This window comes from Oryx dammah, unplaced genomic scaffold (genome assembly GCF_014754425.2).
Source record: "Oryx dammah isolate SB20612 unplaced genomic scaffold, SCBI_Odam_1.1 HiC_scaffold_28, whole genome shotgun sequence".
Classification (NCBI taxonomy): Eukaryota; Metazoa; Chordata; class Mammalia; order Artiodactyla; family Bovidae; genus Oryx; species Oryx dammah.
In genome coordinates, this window is record NW_024070212.1 from 117,996,891 (window position 1) to 118,021,938 (window position 25,048).

The 25,048-nt window shown below is 51.1% G+C and overlaps 2 protein-coding genes across 3 annotated transcripts in view; one reads left to right on the forward strand and one right to left on the reverse strand.

Annotated features, from left to right (window-relative positions):
* Positions 1-15,351, reverse strand: part of LOC120856672 (high density lipoprotein binding protein) — a 59,489-nt gene extending 44,138 nt beyond the window's left edge. For both annotated transcript variants that reach the window (XR_005719459.1, XM_040232026.1), the window contains exon 1: positions 15,211-15,351. The gene's annotated coding sequence lies outside the window, so the exon portion shown is untranslated. The remainder of the gene's footprint in view (positions 1-15,210) is intronic.
* A 174-nt stretch (positions 15,352-15,525) lies between these two features.
* The window catches only part of SEPTIN2 (septin 2), a 27,718-nt gene continuing 18,195 nt past the window's right edge, over positions 15,526-25,048 (forward strand). Inside the window, exons 1-3 of the mRNA XM_040232028.1 lie at positions 15,526-15,599; positions 22,408-22,437; positions 23,803-23,923. Coding sequence (XP_040087962.1) covers positions 22,429-22,437; positions 23,803-23,923 — 130 coding nt within the window. The 5' untranslated portion in view covers positions 15,526-15,599; positions 22,408-22,428. The remainder of the gene's footprint in view (positions 15,600-22,407; positions 22,438-23,802; positions 23,924-25,048) is intronic.

Below are 25,048 nucleotides of genomic sequence, written 5' to 3' on the forward strand. Positions count from 1 at the left end.
TGAAGGCCATTCAGATGGGAAGACTATGTAACAAGGGGCACTCACGCTTGCAGGGGGCACACGAAGCTGTGAAGAGCAAGAGATGGAGTCTCTCCAGAACCCCCCGAAGGAAGTCCTGCTGACACTTCAACCTGACCCCACAGAGGCTGATCTCAGCCAAGTTCCTGGTGACTTGTTACATCAGCAGCAGGAAACTAATACACCAACCAAACAGGGGAAACAAGCAAAAGGGCTGTTGAGCCCATTAGATAATGGATGATTAAAAAAAAAAAAACTTTACAAGGGGCAGAATCAGCCTGCTGCCACTACATTCACTGATCGACTGTAACACAGAGAACAGAAAGATAGCCAGACGCCGCGCCTCCTGGCGGAAGGCACATGAGAGCGCACAGGTGCTGCCTGGGACAATCTGGGCTGTGTTCTTGACACCCTCCCTGCTCCATCTTGGCAGAAACAAACAAAACCCCCAAATCCGAAACACCTCTCCCCAACAAATTAAGCGTCCAGATCTAGCTACCGGTTTACAGGAAATAATGAGGGTCAGTGGACAGCCACCATCACAAACAACTGACCCAGTCCAGAACGTGGAGACCTATAATTAAAGCCCTCATCTACTGAAGATACACGCTAAAGTATTTACAAGTGACACGAAGAGTGGGCTTTGCCTTAAAATACTCAACATTCAAAGTGACAAGTGTGGAACAAGCAGGGAAGATGAATAAAAACGGCAAAGCGTGACCACTGTTGAAGCTGTGTGACAGATGCATGAAGGATCCATATCCTCTCCTATCTGGGTATGTCTGAAGGGTTTTCTAACAATAAGGGGTTCAGAAAAGGAAAAGGTTGAAGAGCGCTGCCTAGCAGAGTGTACAGAGGTGTCCTCTGAGGATGAATCAAACTTGCAAAGTTTATAAATTTTACAAGGAGAAATGAAGATAAACGAGCCAATAAGCATTTAAGACGGAAAACTGGAAAATCAAAGAAAGTACATGGAATAAATAAACACAGAACTGGTGAAATAGAAAACAAAAACAAGCAAAATACAGCTGACCTGGTAAATCAGAACCAAAATCAGAAAGAAAACATAACTAAAGTCAACTTCTCTAAAAAAACGCAATTCACTCTTTCAAGCCTGTCAGACAAGGGGAGAGCAAACCAAAGACACAAGCTCACAGTGATAGGAGCTCTGGGCACCTGGTGCTGAAGTGAGGATGGGGTTATACATGGCAGTAATTATATCTTCTGGTAGCTCCCAAAGAAGTAAGAGCTTCTTTGCCCCATGAGAGCTCCAGGAATTACTTTTGTGTCTCACGGGCACTGGTTGGGCTCTGAACCCGTCAGGGGCCAAGGGGATGGAGTATGCCTGTTAGCCACAGTTAATCAGGGTGCTCCCACAAGCTGGGCCACTTCATCCCCAACACATGGCCTGCTCATGGTAGAAAGGGTGGCTCCCCAAAACAGTGAGAGGCGCTGCAGAGAAAAGATTATCAACCGCGAGCCAGCTTACAGACATAAGCTTTAGACACCAGCCCAGCAAATCCACTCTAGACTCAGAGAACAAGGCACCAGGAGCAAGTAGGTCTGTGCTAGGGACGCAGTGAGGATTCGTTATTAGGCAATGTGATCTCACATGCATAGCTCAGAGAAGGTGCACAAACATAAATACAGAGCTGGAAGATGGCCACTTGAAAAAGCCCATCTGGCTGATGATACTCAGCATCTATTCCTTGCTTCCTATGGACTGTAACTTCAGGAACAGAAGGAAATGGCCAGGTGAAGAACATTTCCCAGAAGAGAAACATACCACATTTAGCAAAAAGCCAAAATCATCCTATTAAGTAACAAACCAGCAAAGATGTCTATTGATACTATGGTCAAAGACTGTCAAAATGCAACTTAAGGAGAAATAATTAAGCTAAGAGACAAACGCCAGTACCTGCAGATGACCATCTGTTTAGAAAACCCCTCTGTGACAACGAAGAGTCAGGAAACTTAAGGGAGGCTCAGTGTTGGCAAAACAAAGCGCTCGCTGGACGCCCGAGTCGCGGAGCACCGCCACTCGCGAGGAGACTGACCTCCGAGATGCCTGTCTTCCCGAGTCCACCTACACCCTGAGAAATGCTGGATGACATCTGCGGTCAGTAGAGCGACGGCCACCCAAAGATACCAGGTCCTGCTACTGGAATTTAAACATTACTTTACCTGGGAAAAAAAGTCTTTCCAGAAGTGAGTGAAGACTACCCTGAATTATCTGAGTGGGTCCTTCTGAAAGAGAGGAAGAGAGAACACAGAGGTCAAGGCTGACACGAAGCTGGAGGCAGAGACGGGGCGCGGGAGCAGCCACAAGACGCTGGAGGCAGGAGCCCCAGAGGGAGAGCGGATGGTCAGGTGTCAGATGCCAGCTCCAGAACTGAGAGAATAAATTTCTGTTGTTTTAAGCTATTAACTTTGTCATAATTTACTTTGGCAGCCATAGGAAACACAACACAAGGTCCCAGTAGTTTTAAAAAAATATATATATACGTACTGTAAAAAAAAGGGGGGGGTTTCCTAAATTCATCTGAAAATAAAACTGTCCCAGGTTATTTGAAAAAAAGAAAAAAAAAAGTGGGGGATTCAACCTAAATTAGCAAAGTACACCATAAAGCAATAGTCACTAGTACTTGGGGTTTTGGCTAAGGAAGAGGAAAATGGATAAATGAAACAAACTCAGGTGTATCCGTGAGTTCAGCATTTGAAACAAACGTGAAGCCAGCAAGGAAGGATGGACTAGACAATCAACAGAACTGGGCCCACTTGCAAGCCACTCTGAAAAACATATCAAGACTGATCCCCACCTCACAACAGACGCCCAAGCAGATTTCAGCTGGATCAGAAACCTGAAGGTCAAGAATTTAGCTTGAGGAACAGGAAGACGGGAGGAGAGCCTACCGACGATCCAGACTACAGAGGCCAGCAAGGAAGACAGACTCCCTCGAGTCTCCGAGAGCTTCATGGTTTCACACGCTGAAGGCGACCTGATGCACAGGTCAGGGTCCACAGAGCTCTTTGGCTGGAAGACACCTGAACACACAGTTCACAGAAGACTAAGACACACTACAGACACAGAGGGATTCGTGTGCTCATCCTCACTCAGTCCTTATACCAGGAGGTCAACAAGGATGAACAAAAGTGATGCCATCTGTTCTGAAACGGTGAGGGAAACACGTGGAGAGCGGGAGAAAGACGCATGCGCCAGAGAGGAGGTGGTCACGGCCTGCATAGTGACATGCCCACGCCAGACGGCAGGTGCCTCCAGCAACGCAGCGGGGGCTCAGGCGGCAGCCCCGGGAGGCCGCGGCAGCGTGAGGGCACGCAGGGCTGGCCACACAGCAGGAGCTGCATGCGAGCGGCAGGGACTCACCTGCACAGGACACGGGACTGGCTCTAAGGGGCTTCCAGTGGCCAAACCCAGGAGCCCACGCACACCAAAATAAAGAACCACAAAAGACACCAACCAGCTGCATAAAATGGGAAACACTTGGCCAAGACGGATACAAATAAACCAGCAAACTGAGAGGGCCTGAAGGAACAGATACTTAGTTTCAAAAGCACCTCCCCCCACACACTCGTTAACCACAAAGACTTCACAGCCCAGAAGTGTGCAGACTCCACCTTCAAGCGACCCATCCCTGGGACGGACAAACTGAAACTGTGCTGTTGGACACAAGGCCCAGAGAAGGCCCAGCACGCCTCCGTGCCGTTCCAGCCGCAGACGGAAAACCTGCATCTAACCCGAAGAAAACCGACAAGCCCACTCTGAGAGACACCAGCGAAACGGCTGCTTGTGGCCACTAGGCGTCACAGTCAGGAAAGCCACGGTAAGGCGGAGCCAGTGCGCACCGGCCTGCAGGTGCTAAGGGCGCGTGGCAGCAGCTGTGCCAAGTCCCGTCTGCAGGACACACACCGACAGCCAGGGCTTCACGGCCCCAGCCACCTGCAGGCGGTGCAGAAACCTGCTCTGCACCGTAGCTGAAACTGCTCAGAAAGTAGGAGCTAGAATTTTTCTTAAACATCTAAATGGAGGATAGTACTACCTTTGTAATTAGAAAAAATAAACACCTTAATTTGGAAACACACACAGTGATGTAGGAGAGGGGTGGCACACGGTACTGAGCATTCATTCAAAGTCAAAACCCAGTTTCAATCACATGCATTCGGCTGTGCGTTCACTCCACCAACAAAGGCCCATCCAGTCGAGGCTGTGGTTTTTCCAGCAGTCACGTGAGGGTTAAAGAAGGCTGAGTGCTGAAGAATTAATGCTCTCAAACTGCAGTGCTGGAGAAGACTTGAGAGTCCCTTGACTGCAAGGAGATCCGACCAGTCCATCCTAAACGAAGTCAGTCCTGAGTGTTCACTGGGAGGGCTGACGGTGAAGCTGAAGCTCCAGTACCTTGGCCACCTGATGCGAAAAGCCGACTCGCTGGAAAAGACCCTGATGCTGGGAAAGACTGAGGCAAGGAGGAGAAGGGGGCGACAGAGGATGAGATGGTTGGACGGCATCACCGACTCCATGGACATGGGTTTGAGCAAGCTCCGGGAGACAGTGGAGGACAGAGGGGCCTGGCGGGCCGCAGTCCCTGGCGTGGCAGAGTTGGACACGACTGAGCGACCGAGCAACAACCGAGCCCACTATTTAGATCAGTGCACTTTCCACCTACAGTTTATGCAGCATAACAAAGCTTCTAGCTGAATGTGATATACCGGAACAATACTAGAGCCTGTTACATGCTATTTGTTCAGAGTTCCTGAAAGCGGACTTTTAAACCATCAGACAGCGTCAAGGAAGCTGCTGACAGTACATCGCCACGTGCTGAGCAGCACACCTCAAACAATGCCAGGGCCCCCACGGGGACGCCTGGTGCGCGCCCCCAGAGTGGCAGGAGGCCCGACGGAGTCCGGAAGTGCTCTCAGAGCTTTTCAAACACCACGTCCAGAAAGGATGCGCCCTAGGAATCAGCCATCAATGACAGGCTGCTCTCTGACCAAGAAGCAAAACTGAGCCAGCAGCCCTGGGCCAGCCACGCCGCATGAATGGAACACCGCCCAGGGACAGCGCGGCGACATTCAGGCTGGGCAAGGAGGCCGCCCACCCATCAGCAACGGCTGGAGGAGGAGAAACACACGGCACCACCGCTGCAGGACCGGGGTGAGGAGACGGGGGCCAAGAAAAGGGACGCTGGGGAATTAAAAGAGCCCTGTAAGAAGCCTGCCAACGCATATGAGTAAGTTCTTAACAGGCTGAAACAAAAACCGCACACCTTTAGTGAAGCCACACACTAACTGGTAATAGGAACCTAGTAACTATCCCCGTGGGACTGACGGGAAGCCCTCCCACGACACGTCTCCCCCAGACACCTAGGCCCGACCCGACGCACGGTGTGGAGCTGTCCAGAGGAGTCAGGGCTGCGGCCCGCGCCCAGGCGCCCAGCCCCAGGCACACCTGAAGCCCCAGCGATGGAGCGCGCCATGCCTCAGCGCTCCAGGAGCGGGCGCGCCTCCCGGGCTCGGGGAGCCGAGTGTGCTTTCCAAGATCCCAGAAGGCTGCCCCTCCCAGCAGCACCATCCTATCGCCTCCGCCCCATCTTCCAGAAAGAACCACAAGCACCAATCTCAAGGGAACACGATGCTCATGTCCAGCACCTGTGAAATCACGGGGCGGCCCCCAACAGCAGCAAGTCTGAGGTCACTCTGCCTGCAGTGGGATCCGGTCTGGATGCTGCAGAAACCGCCAGGCTAAGTGGAGCGGCCCAGGGGCCTGGGCCACAGGCAGCCTGGCAGCTCTGCTGAGCTCACTGCTGCGGTGACAAAGGCAACACAGAACCTTGGTCTCAGGGGCGGGAGAGTCAGCTCCAAGCAAAAGCAAACGTGTCAAAATAGAAGCCTTGTTTCTAAAGGAAAAAAACTATTCTTCAAGTTGATCTCACACACACTGATTCAAGCCAGGGCGACAGGACCACCTAAACTAATCTCATACTCAGGTGAAAAAGTCAAAACTGCCAATATAATTCAGTAATTCCATCTGAAAGATGTTTATAAATGAGCTAAGTATTAATGAAATGAGAAAGCTACCACCTAACAGTGAGGTGAATGAATAGTTGTTGTTGAGTCACTAAGTCGTGTCTGACTCTCTGCAACCGCAGGGACTGTAGCCCTCCAGGCGCCTCTGTCCAAGGGGCTCTCCTGGCAAGAATACTGGAGTGGGCTGCCATCTCCTTCTCCAGGGGAGCTTCTCAGACCAGGGACCAAACCTGTATCTCCTGCATTAGCAGGCGGATTCTTTACCACCGAGCTGCCAGGGAAGCCAGGGACACACACAGAACAAAGCCGATGAGGATAATGCATTCTCTTTGATTTTGTTCACAGTGGCCAGCAAAAGCTGGGAGTCCACCCCAAACTGTCATCACCTAACACCTTACATCCAAGGGGCAGGGCACCACCTTCCAGTGGGGAAGAGTGAGCTCACAGTCCCAACAAAGCCCGTGGCCTCCTGTCCGTAAGTGACAGGACACCACCGCGTGAAGCACAGCTCACAGCTGTCAGAAGGGCACGTCGGAAAGGCACAACGACAGAGCACCTCCTTTTCCTTCATTCTTCCTCCATTTTAAAGAGAGAGAGTTAAAGTGAGGACGATGCGTCCTCAAGGCATCAGAACCCACACCCTGTCTGCTAAGAAGGGAGCCCTGAGGGGCAGAACCGCTTCTCAGATGTCACTCACCTCAACCAGAGTCTCAACAGCAGCAGAAACTGCCAAACGCACACCACCTTTTCAAAACTGGTTTCTAACTCTACACTTTCCCGGCTGTCTCTCCTGCTCTGGCCTCTCCTGGCGCTGAGGGGCCGGGCCCTTCTGGGGGCAGCAAGTGCTGCGCTGGGCCATCTCCCACAGGCCATCTGCTGTGGCAACCCCAACAGCAGCACTCTCCAGGGGCCCGGGGGGCCTCCCGAGGGGCGGGCAGGTTGCCAGGCAGGCGGTGCTCCCCAGGCACCTGCGAGCGGCCTGCTCTCCCCAGGAGCACACGCCCAGGGTCTGCAAGATGGACGCGGGGGGCTGGGGCAGAGCCCCCCTTCTCTAACCCCAGCCGCCCAGGCCACACGATACCTGGGGGGCGGGAGGGGCCCCCCTCCGTGTCTGTGCCATGGAACTTCCCCGGAGCACACTCCGGTTTATGCAGCAGAGCCAACGCTGCACGCAGACAGCCTCTGACCAAAGTCGTTTCCTCCCTCCACAAAGAAACCAGCAGCAGCCTGGGCCAATCCGTCCTGTCCAGAAGCTGGGAGAGGGGGTGCTGACCTGAGGCGAGCAGATACTGCACCCAGCCCGCTGAGAGAGCGGCTGCCGCTGAGACACAGGGCCCTCCCCGCCGATCTGGGCCGAGGCTACTACCCCACCTTGGGAGCTCGGTCCCCGCGCTCAGCCCTGCCCAGACCAGCTGCCAGAAACGGAGAGAAAGCGAAGGAGCAGATAAAGGTGGGAAGCACAGAAATCAGGCTGCAGGACACTTGGCTTCCCGGGCTCCAGCGGCCCGGGCGTGAGCTGACCCGCCACACAGAGGGATGAGGAGGCTGCTCCGAACCATTCTGTGCAGGCAGAGCCCACACGAGCGCCACCAGGGGCAGCGGTGCCTGCGAGCCTCGAAAGCTGCCATGGCCTGCAGCAGCCCCTGCAACTCAGCAAAATGAGTCAAGGACACGGGGCAGAAGCCACACTGTCCTCCGTCAGGTCACCCCTCCAAACACACAGGGCGCTGGGCGGGCTTCTCCTGCAGCCCAGATGAAGCTGGGGATGGGGAAAACCAAAAGGCGGCGACCCTGGAGCCTGTGGAGTCCCGAGGTGACAGCGGAGGCAGCCACGGGCGGTGGAGCCGGGCGGCAGCAATGGAAGGTGGGAAGACGAGCCCAGCAGAGAGCTGACCCGACAGGGCACTGCGTGGCGCTGCAGGCGCAGGCCCTGTGCGCTCAGTGGCTTCAGGCCTGGGGACCCTGATTCGTTCACTTCCTCCCAGAAAATCTACTGACGGGTATGCACTTTGTGAAAAATAAATGCCGGACGATGGACTCGATGATAATCAAAACTCTAAAGGGCACAAGACAATTTTCCAGTGTCTCCTTCGAGGGACAATGCCTACCTTGCTGCAGAGGCCTGGCTGGCCCCAGCCCTGAACGCTCTATCACCTCTGGAGACCCTGAGAGGAAACACCAGGTAAGTTGTCAAGGGTGAATGTTTAAGCGTGCAAACTTCTGAGAGTGAGGACCAGGGCAGACCCCGAATCCTTGCGGTGTGCCCCTCCCTGGCCTGCAAAGGGAGTGGACACTGGTACCCGCCCTCTGGTGTCATTGTGAGGATTACAGGAGCTCACGCGCAGATGCTTAACCCGGCCTGGCAGAGCAAGCTGGGGGATTTTCTGTTACCAGGGCCTCCTCGCTGGCCGTGACAGCAGGACTCTGGCAGTGCACACGGCGTAGCCTTAACTCGGCCACACTTCCGTCTTCTTTTTTTTAAATTTCTTTTTATTTTTTTAATCTTTTTTTTTTTAAATTCAGCCACTCTTGCCAGGGGCTTCAACCCCCAGGCTCCTCTCTCCTCGACTGAAAAACCAGACAGCACGTTAAAAAGCAGAGACATTACTTTGCCAGCAAAGGTCTGTACAGTCAAGGCTACGGTTTTCCCAGTGGTCATGTATGGATGTGAGAGTTGGGACTGTGAAGAAGGCTGAGCGCCAAAGAACTGATGCTTCTGAACTGTGGTGTTGGAGATGACGCTTGAGAGTTCCCTGGACTGCAAGGAGATCCAACCAGTCCATTCTAAAGGAGATCAGTCCTGAATATTCATTGGAAGGACTGATGCTGAAGCTGAAACTTCAATACTTTGGCCATCTGATGCAAAGAACTGACGCATTTGAAAAGACCCGGATGCTGGGAAAGATTGAAGGCAGGAGGAGAAGGGGATGACAGAGGATGAGATGGTTGGATGGCATCACCGACTCAATGGACATGAGTTTGAGCAAGCTCCGGGAGTTGGTGATGGACAGGGAGCCCTGGCGTGCTGCAGTCCATGGGGTCGCAAAGAGTTGGACACGACTGAGCGACTGAGCTGAACCGAGCTACTGAAACACCCCATGACATCTGGGTGTACCTGTACCCCTCACCCTCATCAACTAAAATGTTCATGTTTATTTTTCGCATCTGTAGGGGAAATATGATTTTGATGTCATCTTCGATCATGAGCAACTGAAATCTTGCTCTGCACATTGCCATGTGAACTGGACTGTGAAGACTGACCTATTCACAGCCTCCATCCACGTTCCTACCAGGGTGCTTGAGCACACATTTAAGACAAGGTAAAATGCACAGCTGGGCTACAAACAACAGAGCAAACAGAATAAGAAATATAAACAAAACTCAAGCTGTAAGCCAAAATAACGTTGCTAAAGGGTGTCCAGACAAAAGTAGTAAGAAAACACTATCAAAAAAGACCATTTTTTTGTTTTGTTTTGCCTATCAGGCCTCTTGGCCAAAGGCAGTGGTTCACCCCTCTGGAAAAGGGAAGGGAACCTGAATCCCTGTCCTGGGGACGCCAGTAACAGCAGAGTGTTGGGAAGCCACTCTGCAGGCAGGGAATGAAGTCCCTACAGAGCCACTGCTAAGGCCCTGGCCTTCTCCTCTCACTGGAGGCCCCTTAAAGACAGGAAGACAGGCAAGAGTCTGAGAGGTATTCTTCCGGAGAATCCAAAGAGACCCGCAGAAGCCAACAGGGCGCTGTACAGAACGGCCCAGCCAGGCGCCTCCACGGTGCGTGCCACAGGAGGCAGGCCCCAACCAACCCCGAAGCCAGGGTCCCTCTGACATGTATGCAGGCAAGCAAACTTCACTGGAGATCCCAGAAGAGGCTCTGACCCCCTGAAAGCCAAAACCCCAACACAAAAAGCAACCAGAAGCAAGTGGTAACTTCAGGGAAAACTCTCCAACGTCCTCAGAGAGATCAGAGGAGACAGTACATCCAGGAAACAAACACAGGAAGGGCTAAAAGACACAGAAAGATGGAGAGAAGCGCTAAGAAATAAAGTGAGAAGAGCTCAACAGGAGGGCCATAAGAATGTTTCCAGAGAGAAATGGGAAGCCTAAGGAAGTCAGACTGCCAATCCAGAAAGTCCAACAGTTGAATTCTAGAAAGAGGTGTGAGAACGGAAAGAAATCAACTATATCGAGAAAAACACCCAGCACTGCAGATCAGAAGTCTCCACGGAAAAGGGGCCCAAAGGGCCGGCAGGACATTAGACGAAAACAGACTCCAAGGGCCATCACTGCACTGGGTATTTTGCATTTCACACAAAATCCTGCAAGCATCAAAAAAAACACAGTCAGACATAAAGGCTCAAGAATCAGAACTGTGAACACTTCAAGGATGACACTGAGAAATGGAAAATGGGGGCAACCGATGTCCGACCTCTCACTCGAGTACAAGGGCCGAACAATGCACTCCAGATATCCAGCTCTCAAAATTTTATTTGCCAGCCAATTCCTTGAGGAAGTGCTCCATCAAAATGGGGGCCGGGGCGGGGGGTGGGGGGAATCAAGAATGAGAAAGACAGGGGTTCCAGGAAACCGAAAGCAGTGAGGCCTGCAGTGAGGTTCCAGCAGGCAGGAGGCGTGGGCCAGCAGAGCCTGACCAGGTGAAAGACGGGGTCCCCTGAAGGAGGTTTAGACAACTGGTGAACTAGGGGCTGAATGCTAGCAGCAAATACATAGAAAACTAAGAAAACAACCAAAACCACTCATGAACTTTAGGGAAAACAAAAACTCCAGAAGTGCCATTATACCATTTGGCACAGCTGTTTGCAGTATGCCAGTAGTCATAAAGACTAAACACCCAGCAAGCAGATTAAAGGGGCACCTACTGTAGGCACTGTCTGTGCAGCAAAGGCAGAGGGGCAAATGCGAACAAGAAACGGTGTGCCTCCTGATAAGTGAGGAGGTGATGTGTGGGACAGGGAGGGAAGAGGAGTGAGTGAGCAAGTCAGGCATGGGTGTGAGAGGTGGCGTCAGAGACAGGGGTCCTGGAACACGAGGCAGTTCAAATGAGGTAGATGAATCTAGAGCCTGTTATATACAGCAAAATCAAGTCAGAAAGAGAAAAACAAATATTTTATATTTACACAGACATATATATAGAATCTAAGAAAATGGTTCTAATGAGCCTATCTGCAAGGCAGGAATAGACACAAAGAGGTAGAGAACAGACTTGTGGCACATTGGGGGTGGGAAGGAGTGGGCAGGACAGAGAGGAGCATTGAAATTTATACTATATGTTATATAGTTGGTTTGCCAACATTAATTTGCCAACAAAGGTCTGTATAGTCAAAACTATGGTTTTTCCAGTAGTCATGTACAGATGTGAGAGTTGGACCATAAAGAAAGCTGAAGAACTGATGCTTTTGAACTGTGGTGTTGGAGAAGACTCTTGAGAGTCCATTGGACTGCAAGGAGATCAAACAAGTCAATCCTAAAGAAAAGAAACCTGAACATTCATTGAAAGAACTGATGGTGAAGCTGAAGTTCCAATACTTTGGCCACCTGATGTGAAGAGCCGACTTCCTGATGCCAGGAAGGATTGAAGGCAGGAGGAGAAGGGGACGACAGAGGATGAGATGGTTGGACGGCATCACCGATTCCATGGACATGAGGTTTGAGGAAGCTCCGGGAGATGGTAGAGGACAGGGAAGCCTGGCGTGCTGCAGTCCATGAGGTTCGCTAAGAGTTGGACACGACTGAGCGACTGAACAGTAACAGAAACAGCTGGGGGGAAGTTGCTGTGTGGCATGGAGAGCCCGCCCTGTGCTTCGTGACAACCTGGGGGGGGGCAAGAGGCAGGGCTACATGTAGACTCACTTAGGACCGATCGACAGTGCTGCTGTTGTGCGGCAGAAACCAACAACACTGTAAAGCAATTATCCTCCAAATAAAAATACATTTAAAACATGAAAAGACAGGTGTTCTGCAGGGGAGGACACATGATCAGAGGAAGGAAATTGATAGGTTTTCTTTCTTTCAAGTCTTTCCAGGTTTATTTGATCTTTTAAAAGGTGCATGAAGATATAATCCTGGTTTGAACTAAAATTAATTTTTAACTTTAAAAAACCATGAGTGCCAATACCAGTACTAAGGGGGAGCATGAATGGCCCATGCGCTACTGCCAGACTCTCAGCAAGCAACAGCAGGACGACTAGCAGTGTGCCTAGGCAGGTCTCGTTCGCCAAATGGCATCGACTAACGCTAACGCGCCTGGTAGACAGCAGCTGACTGGAAATAGCACCCCTAAAATGTATCTGATACTAAAATACAAAAAGGTAAAGAGAAATGAAAATCTTACTTCAGCTCGAAACAACTTATATAATCAAGGTTTCAAATGGCATATACATAAAAAAATTTAGTTCTTTTCTTGGTCTTCAAATGTTCAATGCTGTAGCACTTTTATGATTCAAGAGAAAAGATACATTAAGGTTCTTTCTATATTTGATCAAAAAGTTTTACAACATGTACCTTGGACTTTTTGCTTCCAGAACTCAGCAGCTGGACTTGAGCTGTGTGCTCCGCTTCTTCCAGGGGCCAGGTTATCTCTTCACAGGAAAAGGAAGAGCCTCTCTCTGATCATTAGCTCTGTGAGGTGACTGTGTGCTGACTGGGCCACACCAAATGTCTAAGTATACAGAGGTTCTCGGTCATTAACAGTGAGTCTGTGCGATCTGCTTGTGACTAAACATCACCAAGTCATCTTGGTGGACACCAATCCGTTGAAATCCTGTCCAAGTCAGAGTGTTCACCAACCCTGTGACACCAAGTCAGAGTGTTAAAACCAGCGGTACAAACTCTCAACCTCTTGAGGGCATGTCACCTCAGATACCAGCTGCTTGTCCCCTTTGCATAAGCTGGTCCCTTCCAGCACAGTCCACCTGGAAGAGCTCCTGTTCATCTTCGAAACCCCAGTTTCAGGACAAGGTTCTCTGTGAAGATTTTCCAACAGGCAATCCCTGCCCCCTTTTCCTACTCCCCGAAAGTGAAAGTGGTTGTTGCTCAGTTGTATCCAACTCTTTATGACCCTATATGAACTGCAGCCCACCCGGCTCCACCGTCCATGGAATTTTCCAGGCCAAGAAGACTGGAGTGGGTTGCCATGCCCTCCTCCAGGGGGTCTTCCTGACCCAGGGACAGAACCTGGCTCTCCTGCATTACAGGCAGGTTCTTCACTGTCTGAGCCAGCAGGGAAGCCCCTTTCCTACTCCATACCTTGTACGTACTTCCACTGCCGCACTTAGAGCACTGTAGCCTACTCCTTTACAAGGCTGTCTCCCCTATTAGACCACAAACTGCTTGAGGAAAAGAAAAAACAAAGGTCTATGTCCTCTTTACTACGCATCCTCAGAAACCTTAAGAGTATGGCACAGTGCCATTTCCAGTAAGTTTTTTAAAAATATTTTCTACCCTTGAAGTAGTCATGAGGTGAAAGTCAGACCACCAGAAACCCCAAACAACAAAACCCAAGGAGAAACAAAATACTTGATGGTTCAAGAAGAAATTCTCCCATCAGGACGCTGAGAGGTCAGCCTGGCCCCTTAGAGGGCACGCTGCGACAAGGATCCAGCGGGGTCTCCGAGTGCCCAGGAATGAGGGCCAGCGACATCTTAGGAGCGCTTTCCTTCACTCAGGTGACCTCAGCCTGATTAGAGAGGAGGTAAGCCCCGAAAGGGCGTGACACAGAGCGGAACTAACAGCAAGTTACAGGCAAGTTTCATCTTCGCTGTTTCCAATGGCTTTCAAGTGTCCTTCAAGACTTGAGGGGGTACGCTCAGTTTTCTCCAAACCTAAAACTCTCGTGATAAGCGGGTGGTTGATGTCTCAGATCCGGAGAACTGGGAGTTCAAACAACGGAAGCCATTCTGAACCAAATAGCTTCTCAACTACTTTAGGACTCTAATATAAACCGTACTTCTTGAGCTTAGCGTGGGGGTGCTTCGTGCTCAGTCACCAAACACCACCCTGAGCACTAGACTTCGTCCAACGTCTCATTAGCCCAGGTTGCTGCCAGAAACCCACATGGAGCTTGTTCCGTAGAAGAGCACTCCCGGCTGCCTCAGACAAAACCCTAACTGTGACGCACCCCGTCGTGACAGGGCCTCAGAAAGCCAGCTGCAGAGGAAGCGCCCGTCCCGTCGTGTCCCGCTGCGGACACCGCCGCAGGTGCAGGCGATCCTGAGGGCAGCCGAGGACACGAACCGAGGACCTCAAGGGTAAACCACCCTGTTCCTGAGGATTCTGCTAAGACTCATCTACATTCCTTCGGACGGTGCTTAACAAGACACAGAGGCCGGCCTTCCACCGGTTTTACGTGGCGCCAGGACGCCACGCAGGGGCTGCCCTTCCCATCCCCCGAGTGGGCCGGGAGGGGAAGCCGGGCCCTGAGCGCTTCACTTTCCAAAGACGCCTCGTCAGGACGCCCTTTGGGCACAAGCACCTCCCGGCTCCCCGCACCGCGCGGGCGCCCAGTGGAAACTCCACAGTCGTGTTTACTGACAGTCGAGGCATCCGCGCCCAGCCTCCCGGGCCTGCAGGTCGCGGGAGCCGGGGTAAATCGGCCAGACAAGGCCGGCCCCCGCCGGGCACGTGGCCCTCCCGCCCCGAGCCGCGCAGCCGCAGTGGGCTTGGAGGAGCCCCCAGGCCTCACCTAGCGAAAGACGGGGGCCCCCCGCCCACCCTCCCTCCCTCCCGTCAGGAGCGGGCCCCAGCCCCGGGCTCAACAAGGCCACGTCCCCGGGGACGGGCGCCCAACTCTATGGTCCGCGTAGGCGCCGCAGGCCCACGTGACCCGCGGCAGCCAATGGAGGCGCGGGCCCGACCACCGAGACGACGGCGGCCCGGGGCTAGAGCAGCCCGGCCGGGCCGCTCGCCATCCCTCCCCGGCCCAGCTCCGGCATTCCCTGCTCGGTGCTGCCGCCATCTTCCTGGAGGAGAGACTCAGATGCGAAAGGTCCCCCCTCCCCGTGGTCGTTCCGAACTCTTACTGCCACCTGCCCTATTCCCCGTCCGCCTCTCTCCTCCTCCCTGGTCACTAAGCTCCATCTAAAGAAACTCTCTTCCCCTCATTCTAGTTATCCACAAGGCAAAGTGTTACATTACCTGTTCCTCTCTTATCAGTGTAAGGAAATCAAGCTCATAAGGTAGGAACTGTGGCGAAACAGGGACGAGCCGCCATCTTGGTAAAGGAGAAGCGGCTACGCTTGACCTCCCCCCCACCCCCCAGCCTCTATATGGCCAATCGCCGTGGGAGGGGCAAGGCGCCTGCGCAGAGGCGGAAACGGGGTGGGGGGGGCGCGCCGAGGCTGCGCCTGCGCACTTGGGAGCTGGCGGGGCGGGGCGGGGAGGAAAGCGTTGGCAAGGAGGCGGGGCGGCGTGATGACTCAATCCGCCCGCGCACGCGGCGGGGCGGGGCGGGGCGCGAGCGCGCGGCGGGCGCTGGGTGGGTCTGCAGAGCGGTCGATTGGGCTCCCTTCTTCGGCGAGGCGGCGGTGAGTACGTCCCCGTGGGGCCCGGCCGCCTGGGAGGCCCGAGCTGGGGGCCGACGCCGCTGGGCCGGCGCCCGCTCCGGGCCGTGGTCGCTCCAGAAGACACGCGGGCGGAGGAGGGGCGGCCGGCCTGGGCTCTTGGGCCTTCTCGACTCCCCGGCCTCCGCCCACCTCCCCGGATACACCCCCGGCTACCCCGCTCCCCTGATCTCCCCCCGCTTCCCGGATCCCCCCGGGCCTCCCCGCGCCCCCCGGATCTCCCCAGGCCTTCCCCACTCTCGGGTCTTCCCCCCTCCCCGGCCCTCCCAGCTCCCCGGGCCTTCCCGCTCACCTCTCCCCTAGCCGGTGCGGGCCCCCGGCCCTTCCCGCCCCCGGGGCCCTGGCGCGGGCGGAGGCGGCGGGGTGTGTCCACGGGGAAGCCGAGTGGCCCTCGCTAACCCCGGGGGAGTTGTGCGGGGCGTGGTGAGCAGTGGGGCCGGGGCGCCGCGCGCTCGCCGGCGGACGTAGTCCGGAAGGGACGGTGCGGGTCGGGCCGACGTGGGCGCTTCCCCCTCCCGCCCGCCCCGGCCGAGAGGAAGTGCGCGGGGCCTCGGCCGCCCCTCCGCTCGGCGGTGGACAGGACTGGGGGGAGGAGGCCGGTGCAGCGCGGACTCCGGGGGCGGGCGGGAGCGCCGTGGCGGGGGCGAGGCAGTCGGTTCTCCTGCAGGCCCGAGGTGGGGCCGACCTGTGGCTTTCCGCCCAGTTTTCGTCTCCCCCACCTTGTCGGGGTCCCCCAGACGTGGACACGGGCCCCTCCACGCTGAGTTGTTACTTTACTTCCAGCTGCGGGGGTCCTTGTCTGCCCTGGTACAGAGCTTGCCTCGAGCCTGGGGCCGCTTGTTTCCAGCGTTCGCTGCCTGGTACTGGCTTTGTTGCCCCGGACTCGGCCCGGATTAGACTTTCCCCGAAGGAGGTGTTGGCCCGATTTCAGCCTCTGCTGCTCCGTGTGGTCGCCGTCCTGCGAGGGGCAGGGGCGCGGAGCTGCCCAGCATTACTCGTTGCCTGGCACGGTGACCCGCACATAGCCGACTTTCGGAGCTCTCTCGAACGACGCAGACGCTCACGATACCTCCAGACAAAGTCAGGGCCCAAAGTAGCCCCACCCCCACCCGCACGCGGTCCTCAGGAGAGATGATAGCGATGGTGTGGGGTCGTGCAGGCCCACTCCTCCTGTTTGTGGTCTGAGGTTCTGTTCTTTCCGGTTTTGGTAGCTCCCACTCAGGCTTTCTTTGCATCATGCAGCCTCCTAACTCTCAGTGAACCCGCCAGTGATCTTCTCCGCATTAACTTTATCGTAATTTGTATTTTATTTTTTTCATTTTTCTGTCCAATTTGCATTCTGACAGTTCTTAAACTAGCAGAGTGATCTACGGAAATGGGGATAGGACCCATAGGCACGAACCTCTCTGTGTGGTCTTTAATAAATGTGATTCAGGCCCTTTTTGTACCCAACTCGAAAAACAAAAGCTGCTGGAAAAGAAAAAGTTGGTTTTGGCTTTTTTTCTAGAGAGAAAAGAATGTGAGAAGTCATCTGGAGGCAGAATTGGGATGAAGCCGTTTTTGTCTCATTTTCTGCTGATAGTCATGCTGTCATTAGAGAAAAGGCATTTAATTGTGGGGTGCTGCTGTGTGGTGAAGAGCGTTTGTGGTGTACTGTGAGACCCGAAGGCTGAATGCTGAGTGCTCCAGGGGCTCTGCGTGAGGGACTACAGACCCTGAGGCCCTACGTTGCAGGGTCGTTTGTACATCAGGGGAGCGTGTGGAGCTGCAAGGATGACATGTCAGTGAAGGGTGGCTTGCGGTGGTCCACTGATTCACATAAATGCCACTCAGCAAAGCAGGTTTCTGTTGCCAAGAACCGAGTTTTAGCCAGCTGTTCTCTGCCTCTGTTTGCTTTAGAAGAGTTGACTTCTGCGTGTTGGCGTGCTATTGCTGTCTGGAAGAAGGAAGCCGTGGGTCCAGGAGAGAAGAACTTTAAGCAATTTCTGTTATTTAGAATGAGTACAACCTGAGTGCATAAAGTTTTCCTTTAACTGAATTTCTGAGGTTTGGGGAACTGATTGGTCTTCTTCCAAGGTTTGAACTAATCACAGTGCTTGGCATTTTTTGTGTTGCTGGATTGAGACTTTCTCACTGATAAGCAGGTAGTTAAGAAGTTCAACAGAAGAATGTTGAACTTCTTTCAACTTTCATCTTAGAGTAATCAGTTAATAACTTAAACTGTTGGAAAATCATAGTGCGTCCAAATTATATTTCAAGGGGAAAAAATCCTTAGTATTGTATGAAAGAAATGCGTTGTGATAAGAGAAACTTGGTAGAATTAAAAATCAGACAAATGGTTTTTAAAAATTCACATCCTGTTCCAGGTAGTAGTCGTCTCGTTCTCCCCATGTGTGTCCATCAAGATGAGGCTTAGTGAGAGGTAACCGGTCGGGCTGATGGACCCCTTCTTGCCTGGGGGGAGCCCCAGTCCTGGGCTCACGTGTGCTCCAGATTCAGTGTTATCAGGGTGCTCCCTTGATGTTGGTCAGAGCACAGGCAGGGGCCCCGAGGTCAGCGAGGGCGGGCACGCGGAAGCTCCAGAAAGACTGGGCGACAGTCCTCGGCCACTCTGGGTTGCCTTGAAGCAGGCGTCTGTGACAGCTGGTCTCCCTATCTGTCCTCAGGCGCTTATTCTTCAGGTGAACTTGAAAGCCATTTTACCCAGTCCTTACAGGAAAAAAACATCATTAGGAAGTCCATCTGGGATTAGACCACGTTTATGTACTAATTTACGAAAATAAAAATGAATTACTTTTGCAAGGCCTGTTTTCTGTCTAGATTTGTTCCTACACTTGTTTTGTTTCTACTCTGTTATCAATGGCATTCCCCTCCCCCCTGCCATTTCCATTTCTTGGTACTCATCGCTAGTACAGAATAGAACTTTTTAGAACTATCTAGTATTCATAATCAATGATGGGAACAGTGGCTGAGGGGATATTTGAGGGTGTTATGTGGGGTTCTATTTTTGTATATGTTTGGAATTTTTCATAAGTGTTTTAAGACAACTATGGTGGTAAGGGGCATCCCTTCCTAATTAGTGGTTGCAATTAAAATAATTCAGCATCTACTGTTTAGAGATCTGAAAGGTATTAAGCAGCTTCCTCGCTTAGTGTTTTTCTTAGAGTTGGTTGCTGAGTTTTATCACCTTGGTCCTCAGCATGTATTCACATATGGTTTTCTCTAATTTGTTGTAACAGCTTGCATCAATAGCTGCTTTTGGTCCATTTCTGGCTTATAATTGCTAGCAAGTATTTCATTGAGGATTTTGCATTCATAGTCTTGAGTGAGATTGACCTGCAGCCAGCCCACTTGCTCACCGTTTCTTCATCTGGGTCTGTCCTGGAGTTGTGCTGTCTTCGTAAGATAAACTGGAGTGCTTCCTCTTCTTCCGTAGCGCCCTAGGTCAAGGTCACGTGGGCGTTTATCTGTTCAGGTTTGGATGACGTTGATTGCGATTCTGTCCACTAGTGGTCCCTCTTTCATTGGTAGGTTCTTTATTCTGCTGTTCAGTGATGTTTGTCTAGTCAGGCTTTCAGTTCTTGGTTCACTTTTGGTCATTTACAGTGTCTAAGGAATCAGGCGTTTCTTTGGATTTTCAAGTTTGTGGCCATCTTCATACCTGTGGTCCCTGTGACTGTGTTATACCTTCTTTGCAGTAATTCTTTTTTCCTTAATGGCACTTGTGAGTAATTTGTTTCAGAGAACCAACTTTGGGTTTGTTTGCTGTTCTGTTGGGTTATTGTCCAGTTCTTATTTTCATTGCTCTTCAATAATGAAATGCGTGAGCCCGAGTCTCGAGCCTGTGCCGTGTCGTGCGCCTTTTGCGATTGTCTTCTTTCCTCAGCTTTCTAGATGACTTAGGGCTTTGCTTTCGCTACCCTCTTTGACCCAAGGGTTATCCAGGAATGTTCTGAACAGCCAAGAGCTCCTTTCCGTCTCTGTTTCAGCGAGAGTGACCTGTGGACACGAACAGTGGCAGTCCCTGGCACACTGTGCTCACTGGCGACTGTCCAGCTCTGGGAGAAGCTGTTAGGCCTTCCACCGGAGCTGCACTTCCCTTAAGTTCGCATAGTCTCTGTTCTGTGTGTTTATCTGATGTAAGTGTTCATGGGTGCAGGTTTCTGAATATTTTATTTTTATAAACTGTTCCTCTTATAAATGCCGCTGTTGCCGCTAAGTTGCTTCAGTTGTGTCCGACTCTGTGCGACCCTATAGACTGCAGCCCACCAGGCTCCCCTGTCCCCGGGATTCTCCAGGCAAGCGTGCTGGAGTGGGTGCCCTTGCCTTCTCCATAAATGCCGCACTTCCCTTTAAATCCCGCCCTGGTTAATACTGACAGTATCTCTCCCTGTTCTTTGTGTTTGCACTGGCTTCGTATCTCTTCCTTTGTTTTCAGCATCTTTTTTTCAGCTACTTTTTTTTGACGCGTGTTTCTTAGGTAATGTTCCCTGGTTTTCTGGCGTCCCTGCCCGCCACCCTACCCCAACCTGTCTCCTCTTTTAAGGAGAGAATTCACGTTTAAACTGATGACTGAGACTCTTGAATTTTTGTTTCTTTTCCATATTTTTACTGGTTTGATCAAGTTGGTCTTTCATCTTTTTCTCTTAATTTGGAAGTAAGTTTTGTTTAATGGCTGCCTTCCCTTTCCTTTCATTGTCAGTTGCTTATCTCTTTCTTATGTAAAGCAGAGTGTCTGCTGCTGCTTCTGCCGGGACCATCTGAATTCCATCTGACTGCTCCCTTCTGCCCCTTAAAGATTTCAGCCCTCCGGTCTTACTCCTGCCCCCAGCTCTTAGGTTTTGCTGCAGAAGTTTCATATTTAAAATTCTGGACTGTGAACAGTATTCCTCTAGGATGTCCCTTCTATTCACATTCAAGAGATCTTAATTTCATTCCTGTGTTACACAACTCCAGGTGGACCTGAGCTTGCTCTTCTTGGAAAGTGTTTCTTCTGTTACTACTGCTTTCTTTTCCTCCATCGGTCCCTCTTAGTCACGGGAGGAAGTCTTGCTGCTAACAAGTACATTTCCTCGCCGTTTCCTTTGAGGCTATCCTCTACCCACGATCTATCTCTCTCTCTTGTTTGCCTCGTGCACTAAAGTGTCTTGTATTTGGTCTTCCCTGTCACATTTCAAGTCTCTACTATGACCTTTCATCAGTTCAGCTACCACAGTTTGAGTTTGGAAATCATGGATTTTAGGTCCAGAAAGTGTTATTTGGAAAACTGTAATTTGAAGCTCCAAAACTTTGGCCACCAGATGCAAGGAGCTGATTCAGTGGGAAAGACACTGATGCTGATGCTGGGAAAGACGGAAGAGGTTGAGGGCAGGAGGGGAAGTGGGCAACAGGATGAGATGGTTGGATGGCATCCCCGACCCAGTGGACAGGAGTTTGAGCAGGGTCCGGGAGACGGTGGAAGACGGAGGAGCCTGGCGTGCTGCAGTCCGAGGGTGGCAGAGAGTCGGATACAACGTAGGGACGGAACGGCAGCTTGCATCTTCATCACAGTGCTGTACTTTTCTTGGTTCCGATCGTTCTCCTCCCTGTTAAGCTCATCCTGGAGGCCGGGAAAGGGCACACTGTCGGGGGGCCCCGTCTTCTTACCCTGGAGTCCTCACACCCACGATCTGTTCCCAGGCTCTTCGACGCTTCCTTTCTGGCTCTTCCTTCCGAGGAGCCCTTCCTCTCCTGCTTCTCTGGTTGCCCAGCATTCCTGCTGTGTCGTAGGCATGCATTGGTTGTGCTGCCTTGGCTGAAGCGCTTTGGGCAGCCTGGATGGAGCTTTACCTGCCTCCTTGGTCAGTAGCGGTCCTTCCTGTGTGTGCTCGATTCACCCAGCATCCTCCCACTCTCGGTGATGCTCTGCCCTAGGAAGAAGCACCTTCCAGCCGCCTCCTCCCCTCTGGTTGCCTTTTCAAGGGCACCTGGAAGGGAGAACCCAGGCTCTGCCCTTGTCTTCTGTGACATCATGCCAGGGAGTTAGAGTTACAAATTCTAACTGTCTTAACCTTGCTTAACCATTTTTTCGGGGCTGGTTGGGACCATTTCCATTCAAAAAGGAAACTTTGTGCAGTATTCAGGAATGAATATATCCATCTGGGGGATAACGGAGAGTCAGGAAAGGGAAAGTTGTTTTCTAAGCGCCAGAAAGAATCCGATGTGAAGGCATTCACATCTCTGACTTTTTACCAAGGCTGGCCAGCATGGTCCCTGTCTCCGATGGTTCAAACCCTCAGGCACCTTCAGTCCTTTCTCCTTTACTTCTAAGCGTAGCTGCTGGCTCTGTGTGCCCCAGGATCAGAGTCTAGTCTGTGGAGCTCAGGTACCCTCCCCAGCGGGCAGCAGACAGATAGATGCCGACAGGAATCTTCCATGTGCAGAGTTTTCAGAGAAAGAAAGGAAATTACACAATTCCAGAGGTTGTGGGACTTTGTCTTTTTTTCCTACTGCATATCTAGTGCCTAATGTATAAGCAGTACTAAAAAAGGTATTGCTGAGGATGTGGAATACATGTGTATACGTGCATATAAATGTCACTTTCCTTAGCTTAATTTTTTATACCTAATTTAGACAATGAGGGGTGAAAATTTAATCATTTCAGGGGAAGTATTTGATGTAATGAGAAGCCGAGTGAAACAGAAGCTGTTGGCGCTTCGTGTGTAATTGCATATCATTTGTACTGTATTAAGTATGTGTGTGTGAATGTAATTTTTTTTTTTTTTTTTTACAGATTGACGAAACTTCACTAAAGATGTCTAAGGTAAGAGATCGTACTTCATCATGTATCCACAGTATAAGGAGAAAAACTGCTTTGCTTTCAAACCTTTTATAGTCAAGATTTATTTGATTCATTGTATAACTAATGTTTGATTGATTAAGACAGTTCTAGTTTAACTGTCATCCTAAAAGGTTTGAGGTATCTTTCTTCAGATTTTCAATTTGTTTCTAAAAGCATTAATGATGATCTGTTTAGCCTCCTTAGATTATACCTGGCAGACCATTCAAATAATAATTTTAAAATTGTAATAATTTATCATGATGGAATTGATGGGGTTCTCAGACTTGATAAATTGTCTTATGTCAGCTCTCACAAATCAGCCTAGAGCCCTAAAAGAAGTCGATTCTAAAAGACAGGTCGAGAAAAGCAGAATTGGTGGTTAGAGTTGCAAGATCATTGTTTCTCTTTGCCTTTTATTTTTAAGTCTTTGGGTGTTTGTTACTGCGATACAGAAACATCATAGTGATTTTCATTTTTTATATAGGCATCAGTATGGATCTTTGATAAGCGGAAAAGAAAATAATAACCATAATTCTGTTATTCAGAATAACCACTTGTAACATTTGTGAATATTGTTTTTATATCTGTGTGCATGCACATGTGAATATGTTAATATATCTCAAAGGAAATACCATTCTAAATCTTGCCTTTCACGTTTAATAAGTCTCTATCGCTGCGTCTCGCTTTACGTTTAATAAGTCTCTGCCGCTGCGTCTCGCTTTTTTGCCGTGGTCAGTAAGCCACAGCCTAGACTCCTCAGTGTTCGCGTCCGCGCAGTGCGGTGTCCCCTCGCGACAGGCTGCCGAGAGGCTCTCCGAGGGGCTCTCCGAGAGGCTCTCCGTCCTCTTTCTCTCCGTCCTCTTTCTCTCCGTCCCAGCTTGGTGCCCCTCGGTGGCCTGCCTCACCGCTGGCTCCACTCTGGGGAGCTGGGCCTCTGCAGGAGACAGGGCTGTTTCCTGCTTCTCCTGAAGCTGCTCTTTCGCTGAGTTTGATGGGTGAAACCACTGTCAGTTGGGCCTTACTTTGTAAGTTTGACTGGCTTTTCTTTCACTCTATGGACAGTTGCTCACGTCAAGATTGAAATGGTACTGAGACGAGTTAATGTATCTTTGGTGTGTTGCTGAACAGCTTAACAGAAATGTTATTTTAGGTCAGCGTGTAGGTATGAAATGATATTGGATTGGTTTTTTAAATGGTGTTAAGCTTTCTGATAGCAGTGACTTTTTGGAAGTATTGATTTATGTGTATACTTTTTTGATTTGTGAAAACTAATGGTATCTATGTTTGTCACAGGTTTAATAATATGTTAAAAGCAACTAATAAGGTGTTTAATTGTTCCTTTTTTAGCAACAACCAACTCAGTTTATAAATCCAGAAACTCCTGGATATGTTGGATTTGCAAACCTTCCCAATCAAGTTCACCGAAAGTCAGTGAAGAAAGGTTTTGAATTCACACTGATGGTGGTTGGTAAGAGACTCACTTGTGCCCTCGGGTTGTTGAATCTGTGGGCGCCTCCCTTTCCCACCCTTGGGTGTGACAGGGTGGCCTCCAGAGCCACGGGACTCCTCTGCAGACAGAATCAAACACCTCGAGAATTTGGGGGAAATTCTCTAGAGGCTTTTCCTGGAGTACAAAGGGAAAGCTGCCCTGTTTGTGTGCCGTGAGAGGGTGTGCTCGCTGTGACAGCCTCTGAGGTCCCCCGCCCCATCCTTGCTGCCTGGTGTCCGCGGCCTTTCTAGTCCCTCCCCCACAGGGCAGGGCTTCCCCGGGCAGCCAGTGGGACGTTGCCAGATGAGGACACGTGACCTAGAGAGACTGGCCTGTGCCTCGCTTTCTCTGAAGCAGTCCCTCGGGGGACAGTCAGTACCTTATGGAGAAGTCCACAGGCAAGACACTGAGGCTCCCATCTCAGAACCGTCCTCGCTCCAGTTAGGCCTGCTGGTGACCACCACTCCTGGCTGACATCACTGACCACAGAGAAACCCTCAAGCTGTAAGGACCCACCTTAGATACTCCCCAACTTCAAACCCAGGGAGTCCATGAGATGGTGAATGAATAGTTGGTTTAGCCTTCCGAATTTTACAGTAATTTGTTGTACTTTAAAGGTAACATATATTTTAACTAGAAGTGTTTATTTATTTAATACTCATAAAAATAACTCTTTAGTTTTTGTGGTAGATATATTTTAAACAAGGGACAATCCTTATGACGCACATATTTTTAACTGAGTACTTACAGTCCTTTGAAATTGAGTGCTTACCTGAAATTTCTTCCTGTTATATCAGATGCATTTTATCATGGATTATGGCATGTATATTAGGTTTTAGTGTGTCCGTAACAGTTAAGTTGATGAACAGTTAGTTCTCCTTACTGTATCAGATTGTATTACAATCTCGATAGCTGCAGAATTCTCCCCAAATGCTAAGATGCCACTGGAAAACCTTGATGGGGTGGTCACGCAGGAATGGAACAAGCAGTGGTTTCCTGGGATAAAAGTTCACAGATCTGAGATGGAAAACGCAGTGTGGGACCCTGGGCCCGGAGAAGCGACTGGCGACGCGTTTGAGGAGCAGCGACTGGCGACGCGTTTGA